Source organism: Scylla paramamosain, chromosome 9 (genome assembly GCF_035594125.1).
Source record: "Scylla paramamosain isolate STU-SP2022 chromosome 9, ASM3559412v1, whole genome shotgun sequence".
Lineage (NCBI taxonomy): Eukaryota > Metazoa > Arthropoda > Malacostraca > Decapoda > Portunidae > Scylla > Scylla paramamosain.
Genome location: NC_087159.1, coordinates 14,537,501 through 14,562,758, shown reverse-complemented (window position 1 = coordinate 14,562,758; position 25,258 = coordinate 14,537,501). Strand labels below are relative to the sequence as shown.

The following is a 25,258-nucleotide window of genomic DNA, read 5'->3' as shown; positions in this document are numbered from 1 at the left end:
ACGTAGTAGGAGTCAGTAGTGCTGGTGGTGGTGGTGATGATGGTGGTGGTGATGATGGTGGTGGTGGTGGTGGTGGTAGTGGTGGTGGTGGAGGTGGAGGTGGCGTGTCTTTGTTGCCGGTTTAATGAGACCATAATAACATTGGGTGAGTCCGTTTTCATTAAGATAAGATTTGAATCGTAAACTTTGCTAATATTTTGCACCATTTCGTCGAAGAAACACACACACACACACATCTCTCTCTCTCTCTCTCTCTCTCTCTCTCTCTCTCTCTCTCTCTCTCTCTCTCTCTATGTGCACAGCTTCATTACGCCAGGCCAGCCCGGCGCGAAACACAGCAGGCAGCGTGGAAGACAAAGGATGGAAGTCGTACCTTCGTATCTCCGCTTGAATTTAAGTGTCGAAAACAACCCATGGTCATTAGTGTGGGTGAGGCGGAAGGTCTTCGCCACGTCCCTCACTGGCACTCACGCCGCGTCTATGAGAAAAACAGAGCAACGAACAAAACATCAATCAGAACCCACCAAGAAAGAAGACCAAGTGGGCATTGAACGCGATGTGAAGTATTTATTCATTCCCCGTGCTATATTTATTTTAGTGTCCTTTAATGTTCTTTGTTCCTCTGTGACTGGGCCTTTGGATGTGTGTGTGTGCGTGTGTGTGTGTGTGTGCGTGTGGTGTGTCACTGTTGTCGGCTGGAGATGAAAGGCGCTGCTCCAACTGCTGGCGTTGTTAGTTATGTATTGTTACCCTGTCGAACTGTGAGGCGGAGAAATTGGCTGGCAGACGTGTGGTGTAAAGCGGAGCGGAAACTGGGGACGCTCATAACAACCCGGAGAAATAACTCATGAAAACTGCAATAACTGAACATTCCTGAACTACAATATTAAGTGCAAGATGCGGCTCAATTATCGGGGAAAAATCTGCTGGGACAATTTGCTCTAATAAATATTAGGGCAGAGAGAGAGAGAGAGAGAGAGAGAGAGAGAGAGAGAGAGAGAGAGAGAGAGAGAGAGAGAGAGAGAGAGAGAGAGAGAGAGAGAGAGAGAGATCGTTTGTGTGTGTGTGTGTGTGTCCTCAGAATTTTTCGCCAGAGTCTGCTACTACAATGCAAGGCAGGTCCATTACAGGTCCCAGGTGAGTCCCGTATGACCTGCAGGTGAGCGGCTAGGGTCACCTGATACATGGACAGACAGAGGGACAGACACAAACACATAGATACAAAACAGAGAGAAAAACAGACAGACAGACAGACAGACAGATAGATAGACAGAAAAATAGATAAACAGACGAACAGATACACACGCACACACACACACACACACAAACACGCAGAGCGTTTGCAATATATAGTTCATAAGTGTACGTTACTTAAATTTTAACATTAAATTATAAATAATTCATGATATATGTGGACACACACACACACACACACACACACACACACACACTGATATATAGGCCTCTCTCTCTCTCTCTCTCTCTCTCTCTCTCTCTCTCTCTCTCTCTCTCTCTCTCTCTCTCTCTCCCTCTCCCTCTCTCTCTCATTCCTTCGCAAGGACACAACAGCTCTTGGTAGAGAAAGAAGTTATTGTTGCATGAAAGTTTATTGTGGCGGCGGTGCAGCGGCGGCCTGGGGGAGCAGCGGCGGGCAGAACCCTGAGAGTGGCACCCGCAGGGCCCACCTGGCACACCAAGCACTAATACACCTTTGTGCCACGGGTCTGCCTCACACACCCAACCTTCGCCTCTATTTCCCCTGCCTCAGGCCACTCGGCGCCTCTCTAACCTACCTCTTCTATTATTTATGCATATTGACTCAGAGAACAAAACATGATATTACAGATCAGAGTGGTTATCTTATCTTATCTCGTATAGGGAGGAGCTGGTGAATCATTGTAGGGGAGTTACGTTGTGGAGAGAAGAATGCCTGGCTGTCTGTGTCTTGAATGGATGGGCAGGTTTGGTTCACGAGACAGAACATTCACTTTCACTCATGTCACCCGCAGTGCACACTTGAAGGGCGTCCCCAGCCTCGTGAAGCACTCAGACACGGAACAGCGGAACAGACATAAAAAGACGGTTAGATGGGTAAAGCGGGTGAGCGAGAGAAAGAGAGAGAGAGAGAGAGAGAGAGAGAGAGAGAGAGAGAGAGAGAGAGAGAGAGAGAGAGAGAGAGAGAGAGAGAGAGAGAGAGAGAGAGAGAGTCACACACACACACACACACACACACACACACACACACACACACACACACACACACACACACACACACACATATAAGGTCACATACTTTCGGAAGGAAGAAGTAAAAGAAAGAGAAGAAAGGAAGGAAAAACACAATAAAAACGTCCATAATACTCTTAATGGATACGAAGAAAAGTAAAACAAAGAGTTAATGAAGTTTGTGTAGCGCCCATCACCTGCAGCGTCGCCTCCGGGAAACTGAACGTCGGGATTCAGAAAACTCATGAAAGTTGGATTACCCATGACGTTCTGAAGTTCCCACGAGAGAGAGAGAGAGAGAGAGAGAGAGAGAGAGAGAGAGAGAGAGAGAGAGAGAGAGAGAGAGAGAGAGAGAGAGAATGAAAAGTTTACCTATTTATCTTTTAAAGTTTGGTGATTTGAGGGAATTACACAGAAGCAAGGATTTCCTTTTTCCTGCCGAATAATTCCTTGATGGCGTTGAATGTCTTTTCCAGTTCCTCCAGATTAGGGTCCTCCTTGGCCGGCACGTCTCCCATCTTAAGTGTGAGGTCTTCCGTGGTCTTCTTCAGGTCCTCCCACGTGGTGACAAGAGCCTCAGCCTGATAAAACACAGAAAAGGAGGTGCGTCACAGTGTGTGTGTGCGCGTGTGTCTGTGTGTGTGTGTGTGTGTGTGTGTGTGTGTGTGTGTGTGTGTGTGTGTGTGTGTGTGTGTGTGTGTGTGTGTGTGTGTGTGTGTTTATCTTTTTTGTAGTTATATGGATGAAGTGGTTGTGTGGATATGACAGGGAAGGTCTGGATATGACAAAAGTTTCAAGGAGATTAGGCGTGTCTGTTATATTTTCGACAAGACTGACTGACTGACTGACTGACTGACAAACACACACACACACACACACACACACACACACACACACACACACACACACACACACACACATACCCTCATACTCACAATCACCCACACTCTCTCTCTCTCTCTCTCTCTCTCTCTCTCTCTCTCTCTCTCTCTCTCTCTCTCTCTCTCTCTCTCTCTCTCTCTCTCCAGGTTTCCTTCAGTTTTATTTCCTCGCCACCTTTCCTCATCTCATCATACAAAAGCCCAAAACAATTTTCCTTCCCTCTCCTTTGTCCTTTCACCCCCACCACTTACACTTATTCCTGTATTCCAGCCCGCCTGCCCATTCTCATTACAAAATCATTACGTATGTTACCCGCTTCCTCTCTCACACCTCTCCCAGCTCTTACCCTCTCGACGCGCTCCACAGAGACCTTCTTGACGGCCTCCCAGCGATTACAAAGCGGCGCCACCTCGTTCTCCGTGCTGCTGGCCTTCTCCATGTTCTCCCGGGCCTTACCTGCCGCGTCAAGCTTCTCCTTCTCCACGAGACACTCCGCATCGAACACCTGCCAAGCGATGCGGTGACCAGTTATTGGAATACAGGAATATGTTTATACGTTTTACTTTTTCGTGTCCGTTGGATGTGAATTCTCAAGTGGTTTGGTCATTTGCTATGTTTTACCAATGTTTTACTTGTGTGTGTGTTTTTTTAATGGAATAAAAGGCAAATGACTGAAGTTTGCGGTGCAGGAAACTTAGAATGAAGCAAATTCCTCATCTGATGGACAAACCAAAAAAGTACTTTATTCTTTCTCTAACTTCACGAAAAAGTTTCTCAGCGAGGGAGTGAGGCAGACAGCTCGCTTTGCATGCCTGCCTCACTTTCTCGCAGGAAGACTCTTTGGAAACTTTAGAGAAAATACTGTAATGTTGCTTCGTTGTATGTTTTCTTGGTACCATAAACTCCACATTTTAAACAACTATATGGCCAGTAACGGTACGCACCTTGCAGGCTTCCAAGAGGGTTAGTGCACTTTCCAGGGAGTCAGGTTTGGGCAGAGCCTCCTTGATTTTAGCCTCCGTGGCCTCCATCCATGGCTTGAATTCCTTCACGCCACACAGGTAGTCCGCATACAGCTTCTGGTCCGAGGAGATGGAGCCCGCTTCCTTATCCAGCTCCTCGCACATCTCCCTCACAAACTCCTTGATCTCCTGCCACGTCTGCAAGGTGTTCTTGGCCGTCTCAGACTTCTCCAAGTCCTCCTCTGTGGCGGGAGGGGAGAGCGGGGCGTTAGTGCTGCACCACCAACACAATACCTGTTAACGAACGTCCTTGCGTTCTGTCGCCCACACGCTGTCGCCTCCACAAAAACAGCGGAAAAAAAGAATGTCACTAAAAATTTCGGGTTTGTATTCCAGGTTTTGCTCCTGAATATATGATCAAAACGTTAGTGACTTTGTTATTGGTGACCTACTTTGCAAAATAAAATGGAATTATACCTTTGATCTTTCGTAGTTAATGGTCAACTTCCTTTCATGTAAAATTATCATATGAATAATTTTCAGTTCCTCGGGCGTAAGAGGTCATCAGGTCACCGTCTCTTCCTGATGGAGGATCGTATTCAGAAATGTTTTGCTCTCTCATCAAGACCATTTTCAAAGGCCGCAAAGATGATTAGTAGGGTTCTCACAAGTGTTTCTCGCATTAATAATGTAGAAAGCTTGTTAATCTGTCACTAAAATCATAAAAAATACCCTTAAAACCCGCTCAACTTCAACTAGAGCCTTTTAAAAGTAGTGGAGGTGCGGCGCAAGAGTGTTTCAAAATATGGACCGAGGGACGATGAGATATAATGACTGCTGGTGACGTGGTGTGGGCGTGACTTGGTGAAAGGGTCACGCCACGCCATGCTCCACGCGCCGCCACGCCGCCGCTGCCGTCCACTGAATGCCCGTCATCAAATAAACACACACTTCTATTAGATGCACGGTTGCCTTAATATACTGTAATTCTTTAAGTGTCAATTTTCGTAAGTCGATGTAACAATGCACCGGACAGCAAACATAGGTAACAGTTATTATCAGAATTTTTATACTGTGATGCAAAAAAGAAGCAAAAGGGAAAATTGTTATTGTGTTATAAGTTATTTGCAAGTTTGAAACACACACATGAGCAAAAAGTACCAGAAAACAACGAACTCGAAACTGAGGTGATTATGTGAACGTAAACAACTTTGAGGAAAAAATAATGATAAAGAAAGGGATAAAACAATTGGCTCATTTTTTTTTGTCAACAACAGAAAAAAATAAATAACGTAAGACTGCAGGCGAGAATAAGATGTCACGAGAACGGAACAAAAATAAGTGGTAATGTACGATAGTAGCAAATCATACATGATAAAAAATAAATAATGAATAAATAAAATGATTACGACAACGGGGTTAAGAGTGGCATCCCAATTACAGTAATTCTTCGCACTTACTTCTCACTCAGCACCAGCTTCCCTTGACCCGCTTCCTGACAGGGCAGACCTGGGGGGAGGTGGCCTAGAGGGAACACCAGGAGGAGGGTAATAGGGAGGGGAATGGGAAGAGGAGGAAGACGGAATGTGGGATGGTGCGTGGGGTAGGGTTGTGAAGTGCGCAGGGGCGGCTGGACTGATGCATCACGGTGTGGGAGGGAAGGAGTGGGAAGGAAGGGAAGATGATGTGATAGATGGTGTGTGGGAGAAAATTGAGAGGAATGAAATAACAGAGGGGCCCCTGCATCGTGGTGGGGAGGAGAGAAGAAGAAAAAAAGTTTTTGGTGTCGTGGAGTGAAAACTGTATTACATAGTATTCAAATGTAGAAATCTGTATTCAAACTAATAAAAGAAAAAGAAAAAAAAAAAAAAAAAAAAATAAATAAATATATATATATATATATATATATATATATATATATATATATATATATATATATATATATATATATATATATATATATATATATATATATATATATATATATATATATATATATATATATATATATATATATATATATATATATATAAAGAAAAGTCAGACATTATCCAGAATTTAAAGAACTGTACTCTCACAATAAAACTTCTCTAATTATACAACTTTCTGGTTCAATATTCTAAGTTAAAGTTGAGTCCCAGCGCTCATCATTTCCTTTAGTACTCTTACCTGTCAGGAGCTTCTTGTAGTCTTCGTCAAGAGGATCAAGTTGGGGCAACTTCTCCTTGGCTTGCTCCTGCAAGATCAAAATCTCCTTCACACGGTTTTCGGGACTCATGTCAGGATCCGTGGTGATCTCCTTCAGCTTTCTGTTGGTCGGGCCGGCCCAGTCCTCCAGATCCTTGGCGTGATTCACCGCCTTGGACAACGCGTCGTTGTAGTCTTGAAGCTTTGTCAGCGTCTCGATGCAATTATCAATCACAGTCTTCTTTTCCTCGACCTCACTCACCTGGCGCAGGACAGAGGCGGTTGAGAGAAGGGGGAGGGAGAGAGGATGAACCAAATACTTACAATAATTCAGGTCTATGTTATAAGAACATAAGAACATAAGAAATAAGGGAAGCTGCAAGAAGCCATCAGGCTTACACGTGGCAGTCCCTGTATGAAATATACCTACCTATTTCCATCTATCATCCCCATCCATAAATTCGTCTAATCTTCTCTTAAAGCTCCCGTAATGTCTTAGGACTAACAACTTGATTACTGAGTCCGTTATTTTTACCTCTTCTAATCTGTTCATGTCAATTAATATACTGAGATAAAAGAAAATAGAAGAGAAATACAGAAAGGGCCACAAAGAGAACACATGTACAGAACTGACACCTCGAGGAGGCTGAAGGGGACTGTACACAGTTATGAAGCATCGATCTTCACCTCCCTGTCCAGGAATTCCTTCTTGTCGTCCCCTGCGAGCACCATGATGGTCTTGTAACAGCTCTGAATGCCCTCGAACATCTCATCAGCGATCTTCTTGTTCTCCTCGAGCACACCCTTCTTCTGCGTCAGCTTCTTCGCACCCATCACGGGATCGTAGTACTTCCTGTATCGCTTCAGCTCACTCTCCAGCTTTTCCAGGGGCTCGTTAATGGAGGCGCGCATCTCATCATATTTCTCCCAGTCCTTGGCGGTGTCTGGCGGAGGAAAGATAAACGTCACTGCTGTGTGAGACAAAGGCAGCCACGATCTCGTTACAAGTAAAATATTAGTGTTGTTATTGTTATTGTATTATTATTATTATTATTATTATTATTATTATTATTATTATTATTATAATTATTAATAGTAGTAGTAGTAGTAGTAGTAACAACCGTAATTGCAGTAGAGACGATGATAGTGGTAATAACGATAATAGTATTACTAGTAGGAGTTGTGGTGTGAGTAGTAGTAGTAGTAGTAGTAGTAGTAGTAGTAACAACCGTAATTGCAGTAGAGACGATGACAGTGGTAATAACGATAATAGTATTACTAGTAGGAGTTGTGGTGTGAGTAGTAGTAGTAGTAGTACGTAATATACAAACACAATTATAAATAAAATGTCCAAACAAGTACAAAAAAAAGATCGTGCCCAAATAATTATTCCTCCTTCACCCCCACTCCCCCCAACAAAAAAAAAAAAAAAAAAAAAAAAAACTGATAGTAGCAAAGAACAAGAACAACACAAGCATTTTTTGGGCAAGTGCATCTAGTACTACCATATAAACACATCACGTCACAACAGCAGCAAGGACCTGTACTCACTGGTCAGCACGGCGAGGCGAAGCTTGGACTGCTCATTGGCCTCGATCCACGTCCTCTCCATCTTCTCGATCAGGTCTGTGATGAAGGGCGCCTTGTTGGGGTTGAGCAGCAGCTTCTTGCCCCGCTTCAGGAGATCCTCGTACGTGTCCCGCTGGCTTTCCACGGTGGAGATGACCTGCGGCCAAGGGAGAGAGGATGGGAGAGATATAGTTAGAGGGGGGAGGGGGAAACATGCATGAATGCAGCAGAGGAGAGAGAGGAAGAGGTAAGAATGAGGAAGGGTAAGTCGAAGTGTGATAAAACTGACAAAGGAGAGGAAATGAACGAGAGAGAGAGAGAGAGAGAGAGAGAGAGAGAGAGAGAGAGAGAGAGAGAGAGAGAGAGAGAGAGAGAGAGAGAGAGAGAGAGAGAGAGAGAGAGAGAGAGAGAGAGAGAGAGAGAGAGAGAGAGAGGAAGCACACGCATGTTGTAATAAAGGGGACAGAAACGTTGAACTGAAGGTGAATTTTGAATAATGATGTAATGATGATACGAAAGGAAACACAGGAGGAAAAATGCAACTCTTTACGAGAGAAAAAAAAAAAACGAGAATGCGAAAGAAAAAAAAACTACAATACCTTACGAAATAAAAAAAAAGAAAAAATACATGAAAGCAGAATGGACACGGTAAAGCCTAGCAGGGGATGAAAGAAAAAAAACAAAAAAAAAAACATACGAAATGAGGGACCGGACTCACTGTTTGCCCGAGCCTCGCATCGATCACCACACAACAACCGCACAACACAAACAGTAGGAATAAGAAAGAAAAAGAACTCCCTCCAGGACACAGCAGTTCGCCGCAGAACAGTACAAGGGACAAACAACCAGGCAGCATCATGTGTCAATAAACCTATAAATCACCCGCTGCTTCCCATCACCATCTGCTGTCTCCGCCATCTGCCCCATCACCCACCCCATCACACAGCCTGCCCACAACCTTACCTTACCCCTACCTAACCCATCACCCCATCACCTGACCCGTTTCTTACCTTATTACCCCATCACCTGACCCGCTACCTGACCCATCACCATCTCACCTGACCCGCTACTTACTTCATTATCCCTTCACATGACCCGCTACCTGCCCTATCACCCCCTCACCTGACCTCACCTATCCCACCATACCATCAGCTGGACTATTACCCCGTCACAACCTCACCTTCTCCGCCTTCTCAATCTGCTCCTCCATCATGTTCATGTTGTGGGGGTGGATCTCCTTCACTGAGAGGTGGCGCATCTCCTCCAACGTCTTGAGGCACGGGTAAATGTCGTCGCCGTAAGCATAACAGAGCGCGTACACGTCCACCTTTGCCTGCGTCTCCTGCGTGAGGGTGAGGGTGTTAATTAAAGGGAGACAGGTGTGTGTTTGTGTGCATGGTGCGGGAGTTCAAGGGCATTCACTTCGGGCGCTGGTGTTAATTTGCTTGTCATGTGCACTTCCTGTATTTACTCGTGAGTTTGATTGAATTTAGTTGTTATATATTTAGAATGACGAGTGACTGTGACGGGTAAAGTTTATAAAGTTAAGCTCTATTGCAAATATAACCGTGGCTGAGAAATGTGTACCTTTAACTACAATAAAACAACGAACAAGACATCGACATGAAAGGACAAGCTGAATAATTATAATCCTTTAATCTTCAAGTCTACATGTGTTTCTCTTTAAAAGGACGACACCACCACCAGCACCACCGCCGCCGCCGCCACCAGCACGCACCTGGGTGGAGGGCATCAGCTTGTCGTGACGGTCGATGAGAGCCTGCAGCTTCTTCTTCTCTGCATTCTTAAACTCTTTGTCTTTGGTGCTGATGGAGGCCTCGTCACACACCCTCATGGCGATCTTCTCAAGCATGAGGTCGAGCCACTCCTTCATGTGCTCCTTCTCCAGGTCCCGGCACAAAGACTGCAATCAACGCCGCCACAAAGATTAGATGATTAGATGTCTGCCTCCCGTGCTCTTTGATACGCTGAAAAAAACACTTATAGGGATGAAAATAACTAGATGACTCTCTCTCTCTCTCTCTCTCTCTCTCTCTCTCTCTCTCTCTCTCTCTCTCTCTCTCTCTCTCTCTCTCTCTCTCTCTCTCTCTTATTTATACAAGTATTTTACAGGTTAAAACGGGTATGATGGGTAATTCCTATTTCAAACCTAACTCTACAGAATAACACTAATAATAACATGATGAAAATAATAATGATAGTAACTCTCTCTCTCTCTCTCTCTCTCTCTCTCTCTCTCTCTCTCTCTCTCTCTCTCTCTCTCTCTCTCTCTCTCTCTCTCTCTCTCTGACACCCGTGCATACACAGACACAAAACAAACATCAAATACCCACGCCTACTCCGGTACATCTCTCATTACTCCTATCCTATAGACGACTACCTCCTTCCCTTCCTCCCAGTGGCCTCAGGGTTCGGTGGACACATTCTAAAGAGTGTTTGTGTTGGACAGCATTCAGCACCATTCTGTTGACGTCACTGCCACCTCTTCTTCCCCTCTCCCCCTCATCCAGGAATATCAAGACCATTTCCTCCCTTCCCTTCCCTGTCAAACACTCGTCCTTCTCCCTGCCAAGCGTAGTGTATATCGCGTCACAGCTCTACCTTTTCCCTCCCTGTCAAGGTTACATCTCTCCCCTTTACTGTAAAGTTTCATTTTTCCCCTCAGTCAAGGTGCATTCCTTCCCGTCATTCCTCATTCCTCTTTCCTATTCCAGTAACTTCCACTCTACAAAGATTCTGTTCCTTCCCCTTTAAGCCCCATTTCCCCTCCAACCCGTCTTATCCCATTCCTCCCTCATTGAAGTCCTATTTTTTTTTCAGTCACCATTAAGTGCCATTCCTTCCTTCCTTCTCTGGCAAACATAATTTCATCCTTGACACACTTATACCTCCTCCGTCAAACCCCTTTCCTATCCCTTTTAAATCCCATTAGTCGCCTCCGTCAAAGTCATTTTCTCCTCATTAATCCTCATTCTTCCCCCGTTAATGCTCATTCGTCCCCTGTGAAGCCCCATTCATGCTTAACACTTATTCATATCTCGATACAGCTCAATTTCTTCCCCCGTTCTCTCATTCTCATAACATGATGCACCATTTTCCCCGTGTCATGCTTCATTCGTTCTTAAGTTCCTATTCACATCCTATTCCTCTCTCATCGAACCTCATTCCTTTACCTCCACCAAGTCCCAATTCTCTCTCTTCAAGTCGTCCCCCATCCCCCCAACTCCCCCTAGACAGCTTCGCCCCGACGCAGAATCCTCATTAGTACCCTGAAATATTTACGCTCCGTGGGTACGAGAACAATTTCCTCGCTGTTCGTGGTAATTCCTGTAGATAATTGTATTTTCAAAGGAAAGAAAATAATTGGAGATAAAGTCTGCGTAGTAGATTTTCCCTCAAGGTCTTTCTTCCCCTCCTCTCTTATCTATTTCTCATCTCTCTCTTTGCCAAGGTCTCGGTCGTCTCTCTCTCTCTCTCTCTCTCTCTCTCTCTCTCTCTCTCTCTCTCTCTCTCTCTCTCTCTCTCTCTCTCTCTCTCTCTCCTTTCATAGATGGGAGACTCGGATGGAAAGCAAACATTCCGGTCTTTTAAATGAGAATGATATTTTTCTCTTGTATTCATCGGGATGTCGTTCACTGCCTTCTTATTTCATCCTTGGGGCAGGTCCTGTCTCGTCACTGCCTCGCGCCGCACATCCTAAAGAAGGGACAAAATGGATTGTTTGCTCTACGGGAGGAAAAATCACCGAGTACTAAAAAGGGACAAAGGTCTCTTTTGATTTGAGCTCCGATGAACACGACGGAAGAGCAAATAAAAGTCTTTCATTCGCGTGATAAGTCCGTGTTTGTGGGGGCGTGTGTCGAGTGAGGGGGACGAGGATCAGACAGGGGACATGTGTTCTGGAGAGAGAGAGAGAGAGAGAGAGAGAGAGAGAGAGAGAGAGAGAGAGAGAGAGAGAGAGAGAGAGAGAGAGAGAGAGAGAGAGAGAGAGAGAGAGAGAGATTGTCCTGCTGTGTACTCTACGACGATACAGAAGAAGTGGTGATAGTGCCGACAAGACGCAGCTTCCCTATGGCATCCGGTCTATTGCCTTGGTAACGCTGGAGTTTCAAAGAACGGCGTGACAATACCCGTTTGATAGACCTTAGTGTGTCATTGTATTGCGTTTATTACTCTTAAGGTGGAGCTACAACGTAAAGGTTTCAATGACGGCATGTGTGTGTGTGTGTGTGTGTGTGTGTGTGTGTGTTTTATATACTGTGGGATATTTTCAAACTTTGCTCCCTCGCATGTGGGTGACTTGCTCAACTTTAGTGGCACATGATTAAATTCTTAACGCAAATTTGGGGGTTGGTGTAAAATTAATATTTTCGGTGATGCCGCTAAAAACACGGCCATCAGCGAGGTGTTTGGTGTTGTGAAATAATAATCCTGTTTTTTTTCGCTATCTTTCCGCCTAAAATATAATATGAAATGAAGACAGGATTCTGATAACGCACACACACATATTCTCTCTCTCTCTCTCTCTCTCTCTCTCTCTCTCTCTCTCTCTCTCTCTCTCTCTCTCTCTCTCTCTCTCTGTCATATATATCCAGCAACTCAGCCAAGTCATATTATTCCACGATGAAATACAGTACACTTTTTTCTTATGCAGACGAAGAGACTGAGGACAAACGGCCCCCAAAAATAAACCACACGAAAAAATGGCTTCTTACGCAATTGTCGAGGATATTCAAGACCACCTGACACTGAGGAGACGGCGGGAATAAAAGTAAAATAGAGGAAGAAGGGAACCAGAGGAAGGGAGACGATGCAAAAAGGGCGCTTAAAGGCTTTTGGAGCATTAAAATGAAGAAGGGTGGTGGTGGTGATGAGTGAAGGAGGAGGTGGTGGTGGTGGTGGTAACGGTAGGGTTGGTAGTGGTGGTGGTGATGAGCAAAGAGGGGAATTACGGTGAGAACATGGGATGAAAGAGAGGAAAACATGAAATAGAGGGATATGAGAAGGAAAAGGGGAAGGAGACAGACAAGATTAAGAGAAAACTGTTGAATCACCAAAAACTATCAAATATCTATGACGTAAATGATATAAATATAAACAAAATAACATTCAGAGAGCATGAAAATAAATGAAGTAAAAAGATAAGAATATAAGGAAGTGGGAATGTCAGCGGCTGGTGTTAAGAATAGGAGGAAGGAAGGGAGGGAGAGACAGAGAGAGAGAAAGATAGGGAGAAGAGAATGAGGGCAGGGATAAATGAGGCAGTGGATGAGGAAGGGGAAAGTTAGAAGGTCATACGTGAAGGAGAGAATGAGAGAGGAAGTGAGGAAGGTAAGGCTGGAAGTCAGTGAGGAAGGAAGAAGGAAGGAAGGAGGAAGGGAATAAGTAAGGAGTGGATTAAAGGAAAAGTTCGAGATCCATGAGGGAAGAAGAGAAGGAGAGAGGATGTAAGGGAGAAGGTGAGAGAGAGGTAAGGTTGAAAGTTCATGAAGGAGGGGAGGAAGATGGGAGTAACGGAGTGGGTGAGGGGAAAAGTTCGAGAGAGGGAGGGAAGAGGGCAATGATGGAATGTGTTACGGTGAGAAAGTTCGAGGTGTATGAAGGAGGGAAGTAAGGAGGGAGTGGATGAAGGAGTGGATGACGGAGAGAAACTTTGCGGTCCATGAAGGAGGAAGGGAGGGAGGAGGTGAGGGAGAGCGTGGGGAGAAGGTGGGGGAAGTACCCTATTCACGCCTCCAAGTGCCGGGAGAGTGTGTTATTTTGGGCGTGGCTCTGGGCTCAGATTTCCGGCGCCCAGAGACGTACCAGAGCGAGGACACCTGCTGGCTCTCATTACCTGCCCTTGATTACACACATTACACACACAACCCTAGATAACAAAAGGTAATAGGAAAACCTCAAGGGATAATGAAGTTCCGAGAGGTTCATAATATCATAACAAGTACAAGTAAGAAAGTAGTACAAAGGCACATATGGTAACAAAACTGCAGTCGTTTCCTTTCACAGAGCATGAAGAAGGGCAGTGCTGAGTGATCGATTAACTGACTGACTGACTGACTGATTGATTAATGACGCCGCAACAATATTGTCATGTGGTGTTGTGTGATGCAAGGTATATGTATGAAGTGAGGCAAATCTATAAGGTAAAATATCATTAACGCCAAACAACAGGTAGAATCACACAAAGAAGAATTAAGAGTTCCTTGCACAAAACGATACTTAACTCAAGCCTTAAATTTCACTGAGACCAAACAACAAGTAGCATCACAAGAAAATTAAATTCCTTCCTCTTTCACCAAATGACTTGACTCAGGCTTGAACACACAACCCTCAGATCACGAGACTGTCACACACACACACACACACATGCCACAAACCCTCGTGTTAAGCAGAGGAGGAACATCTGCTGGGCGTGCAACAAAACTGTGATGTTACGGACGGTGAGTTTAATGTGGGGGAGGAATGTCTGGTATTAGGGAATTCTTGGCCAACACGAGTCTGTGGTGGTGATTGAAATACCTACTGCGAGTGAAGCTTTGTCATGCTAAATGTTGTAATCGCCACGTGGATGGAATTGTTACATTGAAGTCCTTATTGTTGAGTTGTGTCTAATATTGCTGTATTAAAGATTTTAAAGATATTGACTATAATAGTAATGAATAATCAGTGATACGAATATTTCCTCGTGAAAGGTGTCCAAGTAGTCTACTGTTACTACTACTACTACTACTACTACTACTACTATGACTCGCAATAATATCAATAAGAAGCGAGATCGTAAATAATCTCCCCATTAATATAGCGCTGTTATCATCACCATTACTACCCTTACCACTAATACTGAGCGTAATATTTTGTATTGTAGGAATACTCGTACATCAATAACACCTAGTCAATAAGTCTCCTGAGAGGTGGCTACCGGGAAACAGGAAAGACGCACTTATCTTATTAAATAGCAAGAGAGAGAGAGAGAGAGAGAGAGAGAGAGAGAGAGAGAGAGAGAGAGAGAGAGAGAGAGAGAGAGAGAGAGAGAGAGAGAGAGAGAGAGAGAGAGAGAGAGAGAGAGAGAGAGAGAGAGAGAGAGAGAGAGAGAGAGAGAGAGAGAGGAAAATAACATTGTGCTTATTTGGCTTGGCGAGTAATTCTGGCATGTGTGTGTGTGTGTGTGTGTGTGTGTGTGTGTGTGTGTGTGTGTGTGTGTGTGTGTGTGTGTGTGTGTGTGTGTGTTTTATGGGAGTGGAGGTGTGAGTGGGGGTGGGGAGAAAGACACTTTGCCATAACCATGAGTATTTTTGGTCAAGGTTACGTAAACACACACACACACACACACACACACAATGACACACACACACACACACACACACACACACACACACACACACACACACACACGGACACATGCTACAATTATGGTTACTTAATCTGGTAAGCCAAATTCTAATTTCTCCAGTGCACTAAATTCCCAGTTCGTATTCTATAATTTCATTAAGGTCCCGTGCACGCGTATGTTTTCGTTCCGTGCTGTGTGATTATCGTAATTAAATGCAAAACCTGACAGCCACTGCATAAAGGTTCGAGCCGGACGACTACCTATGCAGAGAGAGAGAGAGAGAGAGAGAGAGAGAGAGAGAGAGAGAGAGAGAGAGAGAGAGAGAGAGAGAGAGAGAGAGAGAGAGAGAGAGAGAGAGAGAGAGAGAGAGAGAGAGAGAGAGAGAGAGAGAGAGAGAGAGAGAGAGAGAGAGAGATTGAGAGATTGAGAGACTGAGAGATTGAGAGACTGAGAGAGAGAGAGAGAGAGAGAGAGAGAGAGAGAGAGAGAGAGAGAGAGAGAGAGAGAGAGAGAGAGAGAGAGAGAGAGAGAGAGAGAGAGAGAGAGAGAGAGAGAGAGAGAGAGAGAGAGAGAGAGAGAGAGAGAGAGAGAGAGAGAGAGAGAGAGAGAGAGAGAGAGAGAGAGAGAGAGAGACTCCTTGCGAAATTAATACATCACTCCTTATTCATAACTCTATTAAACATATAAATTTTCTTTTCAATAATTTTTCTGGCATCGAGCTGAATATTCCCTTCCGCAGCAATGAACCACACTCCTCTCCAATTTCCCCCTCCGTTCCTAGATTTCCAAGGGTTTGCAAAAGAAAAAAAAAAAATATGTAAACACCTCTTGACTTTTTAACACACACACACACTAAACTGACGTGGTTGTATCATGTTTGCATAGTTTGGCACTTTTTATTCACCTTAGTGGCCTCTTGGCGTGCTTTTTTTCTGGCTCCTGGTGTGACGCTGTGGCCGCAAAGATCAATATTTCGGCGTGTGTCTTCTCTGCGTGAGGCGAGAAAGGGATACGCGCAGACTGACTGAGTAGATAGGAAAGGGGAAAGAAATAAAAGAAGTCGTTTATTAGTAGAAGAGGTAACGGAGTGTGTGTGTGTGTGTGTGTGTGTGTGTATGTGTGTGTGTGTGTGTGTGTGTGTTCGACTGTGGGAGCAGCATCACCTGGAAGCCATCCTCATTAGCCTAAGTGTCAGGTAAGGTGAGGTTAGCGATTTGTGTGGTTCCTGGAAGGTGGATAGTGTGCGCGCGCGCGCGTGTGTGTGTGTGTGTGTGTGTGTGTGTGTGTGTGTGTGTGTGTGTGTGTGTGTGTGTGTGTGTGTGTGTGTGTTTCCATGGAATGTGGCAATTTTCATGTTGGATATATGAGGAACAAAAAATCATATTAATGACATTAATGTTTCTGATTCATGTTTTTTCTTTTTTCTGTGTATACTTATGAGGGACTAAAGAACGTCGGGGAGAGTGGAGAGAGGCATTCTAGCCCTGGTGGTGGGGATACTCATCTAATGGTGAGGCAGAGTGGGTAACTTTTGGTACATAAATGTTTAATGCTAGTAATTAGTCGTCGAGCATGTTTCAACATCTGGAGCAGCATTTTGAACCGTCGTCTTCTCTCATTAGAACTGTAGTTTTCAAAGATCACAGAGATTATTAGTAGGGTTCTCATGTGTGTTCCTCTCGCTGATGGTGCAGAATCCATGTTGATCGAGCACTGCTATCATACCATACTTGAACGGCCATAACAACATTCACCATTGGTCATTAAATGTCATTGAGATAAGACAACGATACTTCTAAGAACACGGGCCTAGTACATCGGGGCCTTAGATCCGCGTTTATGGTTCGAGCAATGAACGAAGCAAGGTACTGGAAAAGAACGCTGTGTTCATTCGTTTTTACGAGGCTTATGGCGTGACTTGTTTGTATTAGGTAAAGCTGAAATGCACATGATCTTGCAGCAATTTTTTTTTTTTTTTGTGATGAAATGGAGAGTGGTTGATATGAAGATGAGTAGCGTCGCTTTGAGCCGCACCAGTGATGTGAAGGATGAGAACGCAGAGTTGGGCGATGCGTGACACATCTTTTTTCTCTCTTGGGGTCAAGATCTTTCATCCAGGCCGGTGTACCAATGTTGACACTAGTACCTTAGGTCAGTTCATTGAACATGTACTGTATATGTATATTTACTTCAGCTTTCCATGAAGACGCGGTGCATTATTCTTTCTTTCTCGGCCCAGAGTTCACAGATTGAATCGCTGATAAGAGTGCACGTTTTGTTTTCTTTTAGTTCCTTCGTGAGAAGGAAGAGAGTGGACCGTGAGGCGCCTAACACGGAGTCTGCCTGGCCGCGGGGAAGAGAGGAACGGCTGACGGATGACGGAGGGATGAAGGAAGGATTGGCGTCGACCAGATACTCACAGCAAGATTATCCTGGATCATCTTGAACTCCTTGTAGGTGTACTGGACATTGGGCGCCATAACTTTGGACACGATGGCCTCCAGATTGTCCATCCATTCCTGGTACTTCTGAAGACGGAAATCATACACGTCCTTGACAAAGCCATAGTTCTCTTGCCAGAATGTCATCTTGCCTGGGAGACACAAGCAAACCAGGAGGAGGAAAGTTCCGTCAGCTCAGGAGTGAGGAGGAGCGGCGCGGAGCGTGGCGGGGGAGGTCTGTCAGCCAGGGTGGGAGCAGAACCACAGGCTGCGGAGGGTTTGCAGAGTCGCAGGGCAGACTGAGGCGGCGATCCCAACACTGTGCCCTCCCGCGGGTATAATTAGAAACCTGCTCGTACAAGTTAGGACAAAGAATGCAGACAAAACCATCTTTTCCTGCCCTGATTTTTGAGGCGCTCCTCCTGCCAGCTAGGATGTCCAATCACCGGCGTGTACTGGCCGGGAGGGGCGGAGCGTGGACCAGCACAGCTCATGTCCCCTCCATGGCCAGCTCCTGTTACCTCACAGGCGAAAAACTCCGGCCCATGGTGCCCTTGCTCGCCCCGCGGGGGACTTGGCTTGCTGTGGTCTTAGTGTGATTTAGGCAAGAAAACACTCTTGACGCAAGACCTTGAACACCTTCCGCCGTGACACAGGTGAGGCGGTACAGGTGAGGCAGTACAGGTGAGGTGGCAGAGATGTGAACGACTCGTTATAAATAAGGACAGCATGAGGTGGCAGTGTACTGGGGCAGCACGCGCCACTCGCCACCATAACGCCCAAACAGCACGGCCGTTATGCGACACTCGAGGCAGACGTAACCTCCTGCAGGAGGCTGAATCACGGATGCCGCAGCAGCTCCCTCGAGGCACATTCTCAGTGGTGTCTTTGTCGCTGTAACAACAAGAAAAAACTTCGCGGGCATACTTAGCGTAAATGAAGATGCTGAAATGCTTGCTGAAACACACAAAAGCACAACAAAGTATTACAGTGTGCACAGAGAGAGAGAGAGAGAGAGAGAGAGAGAGAGAGAGAGAGAGAGAGAGAGAGAGAGAGAGAGAGAGAGAGAGGGAAGGAGGAAAGGGGAGGGAATGAGTGTAATACCGCCAGTTTAACGTGCCAAGCGGAGGTGGTTTTGGCACCCGAGAAATTCCTGTACAAGGGTGGTGGCTCGTGGCACGCTGGCAGCGCACCCTCCTCTACACTGCCGAGAAAATAACGCAACTAGAACAATAAATCACAGCAAGAAACAAATAATTAACTCCATAAACTCACAATCTATATACAATTTCGCTATATCTCCACAAATACCTTAATATCACGTCCCTCACTCGACTCGCGCACACTTTTAACCACCAATGAAAGCAAGTAAGAGAGGGAGAGGAAAATACTTGAGGAATAAGAGAGGAAAGAAATGAGGGAAAAAAAGCTTGAAAGAAGTAGGTTGTCTGAGTCTTGCTGGGGCGGAAAATCAATTACAGGGACGCGAGAGGCAAGAGTGAGAGGAGGAGGAGGAACAGGAGGAGGAGCAGGAGGAGGGGAGGGTCCTTTTGGTGTTGATTTTGTCCTGGTCATCGTATTGAAATGAAGTATCAATAGTTCCCCTCGTTCTGTCTGTCTCTCTGTCTGTCTGTCTGCTTCTCCACAACTCCTTCACATCTCATTGACCTTTTCACTTATTCTTATAAAAAATCCATGTAGAACTAGTAAGAAACCTGTACACACGATCAATTCATCTGCAGTTTAAAGGATAAATGATGAAGTTAATTCCAAACAACTCAAAAACCCACGACACGACAGGCGGGCCATTAAGGTCGATCAAACCACAGTGCTCTAATGCAGGGGCGTGGCTCTGACAGGTGAGGAAAAGACAGGTGTCAGTGTCACTTCCGCCTGTCACTGGGGTAATTGAAAACTCGTGTGTCAAGGTCGGGTGAATCGATCGGGCTCCCCAAGAGTGGTGATGTAGCCAAACTCTACACGACCAGCTGGAGTGCCCACGCTGGAGGGGAAAGTCAGATGATGCCCTCAGTCACATTTCCCGAGAGAGAGAGAGAGAGAGAGAGAGAGAGAGAGAGAGAGAGAGAGAGAGAGAGAGAGAGAGAGAGAGAGAGAGGTGATGCCCCTACTCATATTTTGACTTTGGTAAAAGTTTTGCATTCTTAAATTATTTGGGGTTTCATTACGACAATTTTCAAACGCCACGTAAATGCATGTTGTATTTCCATTTCGGTTAAAGATTTTGTACTCTTAAATGATTTGGGGTTTCATAACGAGTATTTCTTAAGGTCACTTAGATACACATGTTTTTTTTGGATATTTTTTCTCCACCGTAGATGCAGAATCGACTAGTCATGAAAACATTACTGAAAACCAAATAACTACCACTTGAGTCTGTTAACAGCATTCAAGACGAGACGCAGAACCATTTGAGGATATGAATCTAAGTGCCAACGAGACTAAAATACCTGAATAGAATGACGGACGAACGAACTGAGACAACATACACACACACACACACACACACACACACACACACACACACACACACACACACACACACACACACACACACACATTCATATTCATATTCATATTCATATTTCTATTGACCACAATTTTTTTTTGTACACAGCGCAATATACATTAAAACATAAAATGGTCCACATAATATAGAAACTAACACAAACGTGTGCACAAACCTACCTAATAAGGAAAAGCTCCATGTTAAAACACTTAACATTAACGCACTCTACATAAATTTATAAATAAATTAAGAGTCTAAAAACATAAAATAACTTCTGAAACACAGTAATAAAGCTAATACAAAACAAAGTTCATTTTCAAACTAAATATAAAATCTTAAATAAAACTGTTAGGAATTTCATGAACTATGGTACAGACTGTGGCAACGTCAGTCCTCTCTATGAATAAGTTTTCTAAGGTTGACAAGTGGTATCGCTGACGTATATTTAAAGTTCTGGCACAATCTTCCACTACATGTCGTTCAGTTTGTATCTGGCCACAGGAACACAGGCGTTCTTCCACTGGCAAACGACCTCGGCCTCGTCTGTTCCAGCGGCCTTCCTCAATAGCGAGGGAATGAGCACTGACTCGAAATCTTGTCCATGATATTCGTTCACTTTCATTGATTTTCAACTTAGTCTTATATATCTGATGTACTGCCAAATCAGGATTTATAGTGTTGTACATTTTTACTCTATTAGACTTGGAGGATATTGTCTTTGACTTAAGATATTCTATTGCGTTCACTATATCATTAATATCATTGCTTATCAGATCCCTAATGTACTTCGAAGTTAACGTGTTATTGTCCAGGGTGATTCGAATAGCATGAGACAGAGGATCATCAAACATCTCCTTCCTATGCCTCCACATACCACTGAAAAATTTGCGCTGCTTAGACAGTATGAGCGAACGTAACGAAGGGTACCCAAGTTCCAATAAACACAAATCATTACATGTTGTTTTTCTGACTCCCAACAACTGTTTTATACACCACATGTATAGTTTATTAATAGGCTTAATATCACCATTTAACCATGATTCACATCCGTATAAAATAGTGGACATAAAAGCAGCTTGGAAAACTTTGCTTTTAACGTAAAAAGGTATATCATTATTCTTACTTATGAATGATACAAACTTAAGTGCTTGACACAACTTATTCTGTGCGTGTAATTTAATAGCTGATGTTGTAGATCCATCGGCAGTAAAAGGACTACCTAAATAAATATGATAATCACACGCACTCACACTCATATCATCCACGTGCATGGTTTCCTTATCATCATTATTCCCATTAATAACAAAAAAAAAAAAAAGTTTTACTCTCGTTTATTTTCATTCCATGTGTTGCACAAAATTGATTTAAAAAGCTTAATTTTATAAATCATGTTTTCTCTATTAGTGGCCAAGAGTACCGTATCATCCATAAGTACAAGTAAATGTAGCCAAGCCAGGAAGCCATCCACTTCACAGTTTTGTTTGATTAATCTAATAAATTAATTAACAAATATCATGAATAACAAACACGATGTTGGGGAGCCTTGACGCACACCGACAGTGGCAGATATCACAGAAGAACCGACAACAGAGTGGGTAATCTTATTCAAAGCTACTAAGACTAACAACATGGTAACGCCACATCTTAAACGCTTTAAAACTCGGAACATAACATCACGTGGTACCTTATCATACGCTTGCGAGAAATCAACAAAAATCACAAAAAGCTTGAATTTCTTTCTTCTCGCCAAATCACAAAGTAAACGCAGCGTTACTATATGCTCGAGACATCCTCTCCCTGCCTGGCTCCCTGCTTGTTCGCGGTAGGGACTGAACCATCTGTTGAGTCTAGCACACAACACCATGTCATACAACTTAGCAAAACTATTAATAACACTAATCCCGCGGTAATTAGAAACTAGCATACGTGAACCTCACTTAAACACTGTAAACAACTTAGCTGTGACCCACGATGAAGGATAGGTAGCAGACATAAAAATGTTATTAAAAAGCATCGTTACAGTTACAATCCAAACAGGTGGTAACAACTTAAAAATACCGGGTGGCACTCCATCCGGCCGACTCGCCTTGTTACATTTCAGTCTCTTTACCTGGCCCTGCACCTCTTATGGAAGCATTGGGTCATCCAATACCGGTATATATACAACACTCCGTAAATCACCAACGTTAGGAACACACACAGCCGGTGGGTTATACACGCCTTCAAAATGTTCTTTAAATTCATACACACACACACACACACACACACACACACACACACACACACACACACACACACACACACACACACACACACAGTCCCTCAGAGTCCCGCACGCACACCAGGGGTCGCTAGGAGCCTCACTAATAACTATAAAAAACAGTAAATGCCGTTATTATTGCGATGTTTTTAATACACGTATTTTTCTCGCCGCTCAGCTGGAGGGCGCCGCCTGGGGAAATGTGTCACGCCGAGCTGATGGGAAACTGAGCTGGATTGAATTGGAAGGTGTCCGTTTTTCTATATAATATTCAAATAAATTAAGAATCTTTCTACCTACCACACGAGAGAGAGAGAGAGAGAGAGAGAGAGAGAGAGAGAGAGAGAGAGAGAGAGAGAGAGAGAGAGAGAGAGAGAGAGAGAGAGAGAGAGCATGTAAATATTTAGTTGTCATGCAAACTGCAAAATACAAAACACAAAGGCAGAGAAATGCAAACAAAGTGAAGGTGAATTATGCAAAATTACGCTTGCATACACAATTTCCTCTCCTCAACTGAAAAATATATTCTCTCTCTCTCTCTCTCTCTCTCTCTCTCTCTCTCTCTCTCTCTCTCTCTCTCTCTCTCTCTCTCTCTCTCTCTCTCTCTCGTACCTTCTCCATCTCCCTTCCTTCTCCCGTGTTATCCCAGCATCTCCTCCTCCTCCTTCTGCTCCCAACTCGTGGGAAACACCCGCACCCTTTCCCAGGTTCCCCGTGTCATCGAATACAGATATGCCGATCCCTTTACCTACCCCGCCAGCAGCCAACCAGCAGCACCCCGGCACATAATGCTTTGTTTTGATGCGTCGGGCAGGAGCGGGAACATCCACACCCATCAACCACACCTGATTTAAATTCGCTCTCTGCATCATCTGGTTCAAAGGTAGGAGAGGAGGATGACAAGGAAGGGAGGAATGAGAATAGATGGAACGTGGAAAGAAATGCATGATGGAAAGGGACCATGTTTGTTTGTTTGTCCGTGTGTCTGGCTGTTTCAAGGTGGACTGGAAGACGAGGGGAAGGAAAGGAACATGCGGGCGAAGGAGGGAAGACACACACCTGATGACGAAGGAAGTGGAAAGGAATGGATGTTGCGAAAATAACCAACCGTGCAGGAGGAAGGAGGCGGAAGAGAAAGGTAAGAAAGGGAGACGGAGGAAGGAACTGGACGAGGGAAAGAAAGAATGCGAGGAGAAGACAAAGTGAAAAGTTGTAAAGGCTTCAGGAGGGAGGATCATGGCGTGGGAATGTCAGGTTGTATTGTTTTCTCTTCTTCATCTTTTTTTAACGTGCATATTGTTTTGTTTTTGTTTTACTTTAGTCACAGTTTCTTCCTTCTTTTCTTAATTGTCTTGGTTTTTTAGTTTTTCACTCTCTACCTTTCATTTTAAATTTTTTTTCATCATGTGAGTCATATTTGCCTAAGTTTCAAACTCAAAATGTCAATGTTCTTCGTAATCTAACACGGAGAAGAAAAAGAAAAGTATAATATTCCCGCTATTAATAATGAAAACACGCATAAATTTTCCCATCTCTCAATGCATGCAAATATAACTGCAAGGAAAAGACACGAGGCAGTGAGAGACAGATCGACAAACAGATGGAAATAGAACATTGAACCATTTTAGTCCACATGCAAAGAGAAAGCCTTTGGCGAAAAAGACACAAACAGACTGAAGTGGAATCAATTGCCGTATTGCGCACCCTTCCCTCACGCAACACCATTACACACAACACAAACCAGGGCAAGGCAAGTACTACACACTACCTAACCAACACACTGTAAGCCACCATACCATAAACCACCACCATAAACCGCACATGCCATAACCTACACGCCACAATCCCACGCACCATAACCCGGGCAACCATAAGCCGTTCGCACGCTCTGGTCAGTCTGCGGCCTTCGTCAGTGTGCCCATAACTACCTCGTCGCCCTCTAATTGCCTTTCAAACAACCGCGATCAGTGTGTGCTGCTCGGGGAACTGCCCTGTCAACACTGGGGTAAGCCAGCGTGTGACGCCTGTCTGTGTGGCTATCTGCTTGTGCTTATGTTGAGCCGTCTTTGTATTTCTCTATTTACATATCTATCTGTTGACTATCTATCTATTTATCGATTGATCGATTGATCGATCCATTTATCCGTCTAACCCTCTCTCTCTCTCTCTCTCTCTCTCTCTCTCTCTCTCTCTCTCTCTCTCTCTCTCTCTCAGTTTATCAATCTATATGTTTATCTATGTATCGGTCTGTCTGATCACCTACTTATCTTATTACGTATATATATATATATATATATATATATATATATATATATATATATATATATATATATATATATATATATATATATATATATACACACACACTCACAGACACACACAGACACACACACACACACACACACACACACACACACACACGTATGTGGTTAGGTGCATACTTCTATGCATGCACAGAATATGCGTGCGAATGTGTATTATATTTGCACTTCTTTACTTATGTCTACGAATACACTATACATGTTATTCTGAAGAGGCGGATAATATTGCATTTCACGTAAATAAAAGCACGTCTTATTCACTACTTTCATGTTGACGCAAGGAGGCGAAAGGATGGACGGAAGGAAGGAAGGAAAGCTAATGCCACGCACACCCAATTTCAGCTCAAGACTCTCTAAAGCCTACCAAGGACAAACTAAACCAATCGGAGCGCAGGTAACAGAATCAGCTGTCATGTGTGGAAAAACAAGTGTAATTGAAGTTATACAGCAACACATTGCATTACTTCTTTTCACAGCGCGTTGCCATTTTTTTAAACTAGTCTGTTTTTGTGAATAAAATTTAACTCCTTTT

At 44.1% G+C, this 25,258-nt stretch overlaps 1 protein-coding gene across 6 annotated transcripts in view; it reads right to left on the bottom strand.

The window, feature by feature from the left end:
• The window catches only part of LOC135103655 (muscle-specific protein 300 kDa-like), a 28,464-nt gene extending 9,827 nt beyond the window's left edge, over window positions 1-18,637 (bottom strand). For 2 of the 6 annotated variants that reach the window (XR_010270155.1, XR_010270154.1), the window contains exons 1-10: window positions 17,598-18,617; window positions 9,565-9,750; window positions 9,007-9,168; window positions 7,809-7,983; window positions 6,945-7,201; window positions 6,240-6,519; window positions 4,053-4,312; window positions 3,455-3,613; window positions 2,599-2,807; window positions 374-478 (exon numbers count right to left, since the gene is read on the bottom strand). Coding sequence is in view for 4 of the 6 variants with exons in the window: in XM_064010207.1 (XP_063866277.1) it covers window positions 2,634-2,807; window positions 3,455-3,613; window positions 4,053-4,312; window positions 6,240-6,519; window positions 6,945-7,201; window positions 7,809-7,983; window positions 9,007-9,168; window positions 9,565-9,750; window positions 17,598-17,765 (1,821 nt within the window). In the remaining 2 variants the exon portion in view is untranslated. Of the gene's footprint in view, window positions 1-328; window positions 479-1,588; window positions 2,808-3,454; window positions 3,614-4,052; window positions 4,313-5,530; window positions 5,811-6,239; window positions 6,520-6,944; window positions 7,202-7,808; window positions 7,984-9,006; window positions 9,169-9,564; window positions 9,751-17,597 lie in introns of those variants that run through there. The other 4 variants (XM_064010206.1, XM_064010207.1, XM_064010205.1 and 1 more) reach the window with 4 other exon arrangements.
• Between the last annotated feature and the right edge of the window lie 6,621 nt (window positions 18,638-25,258).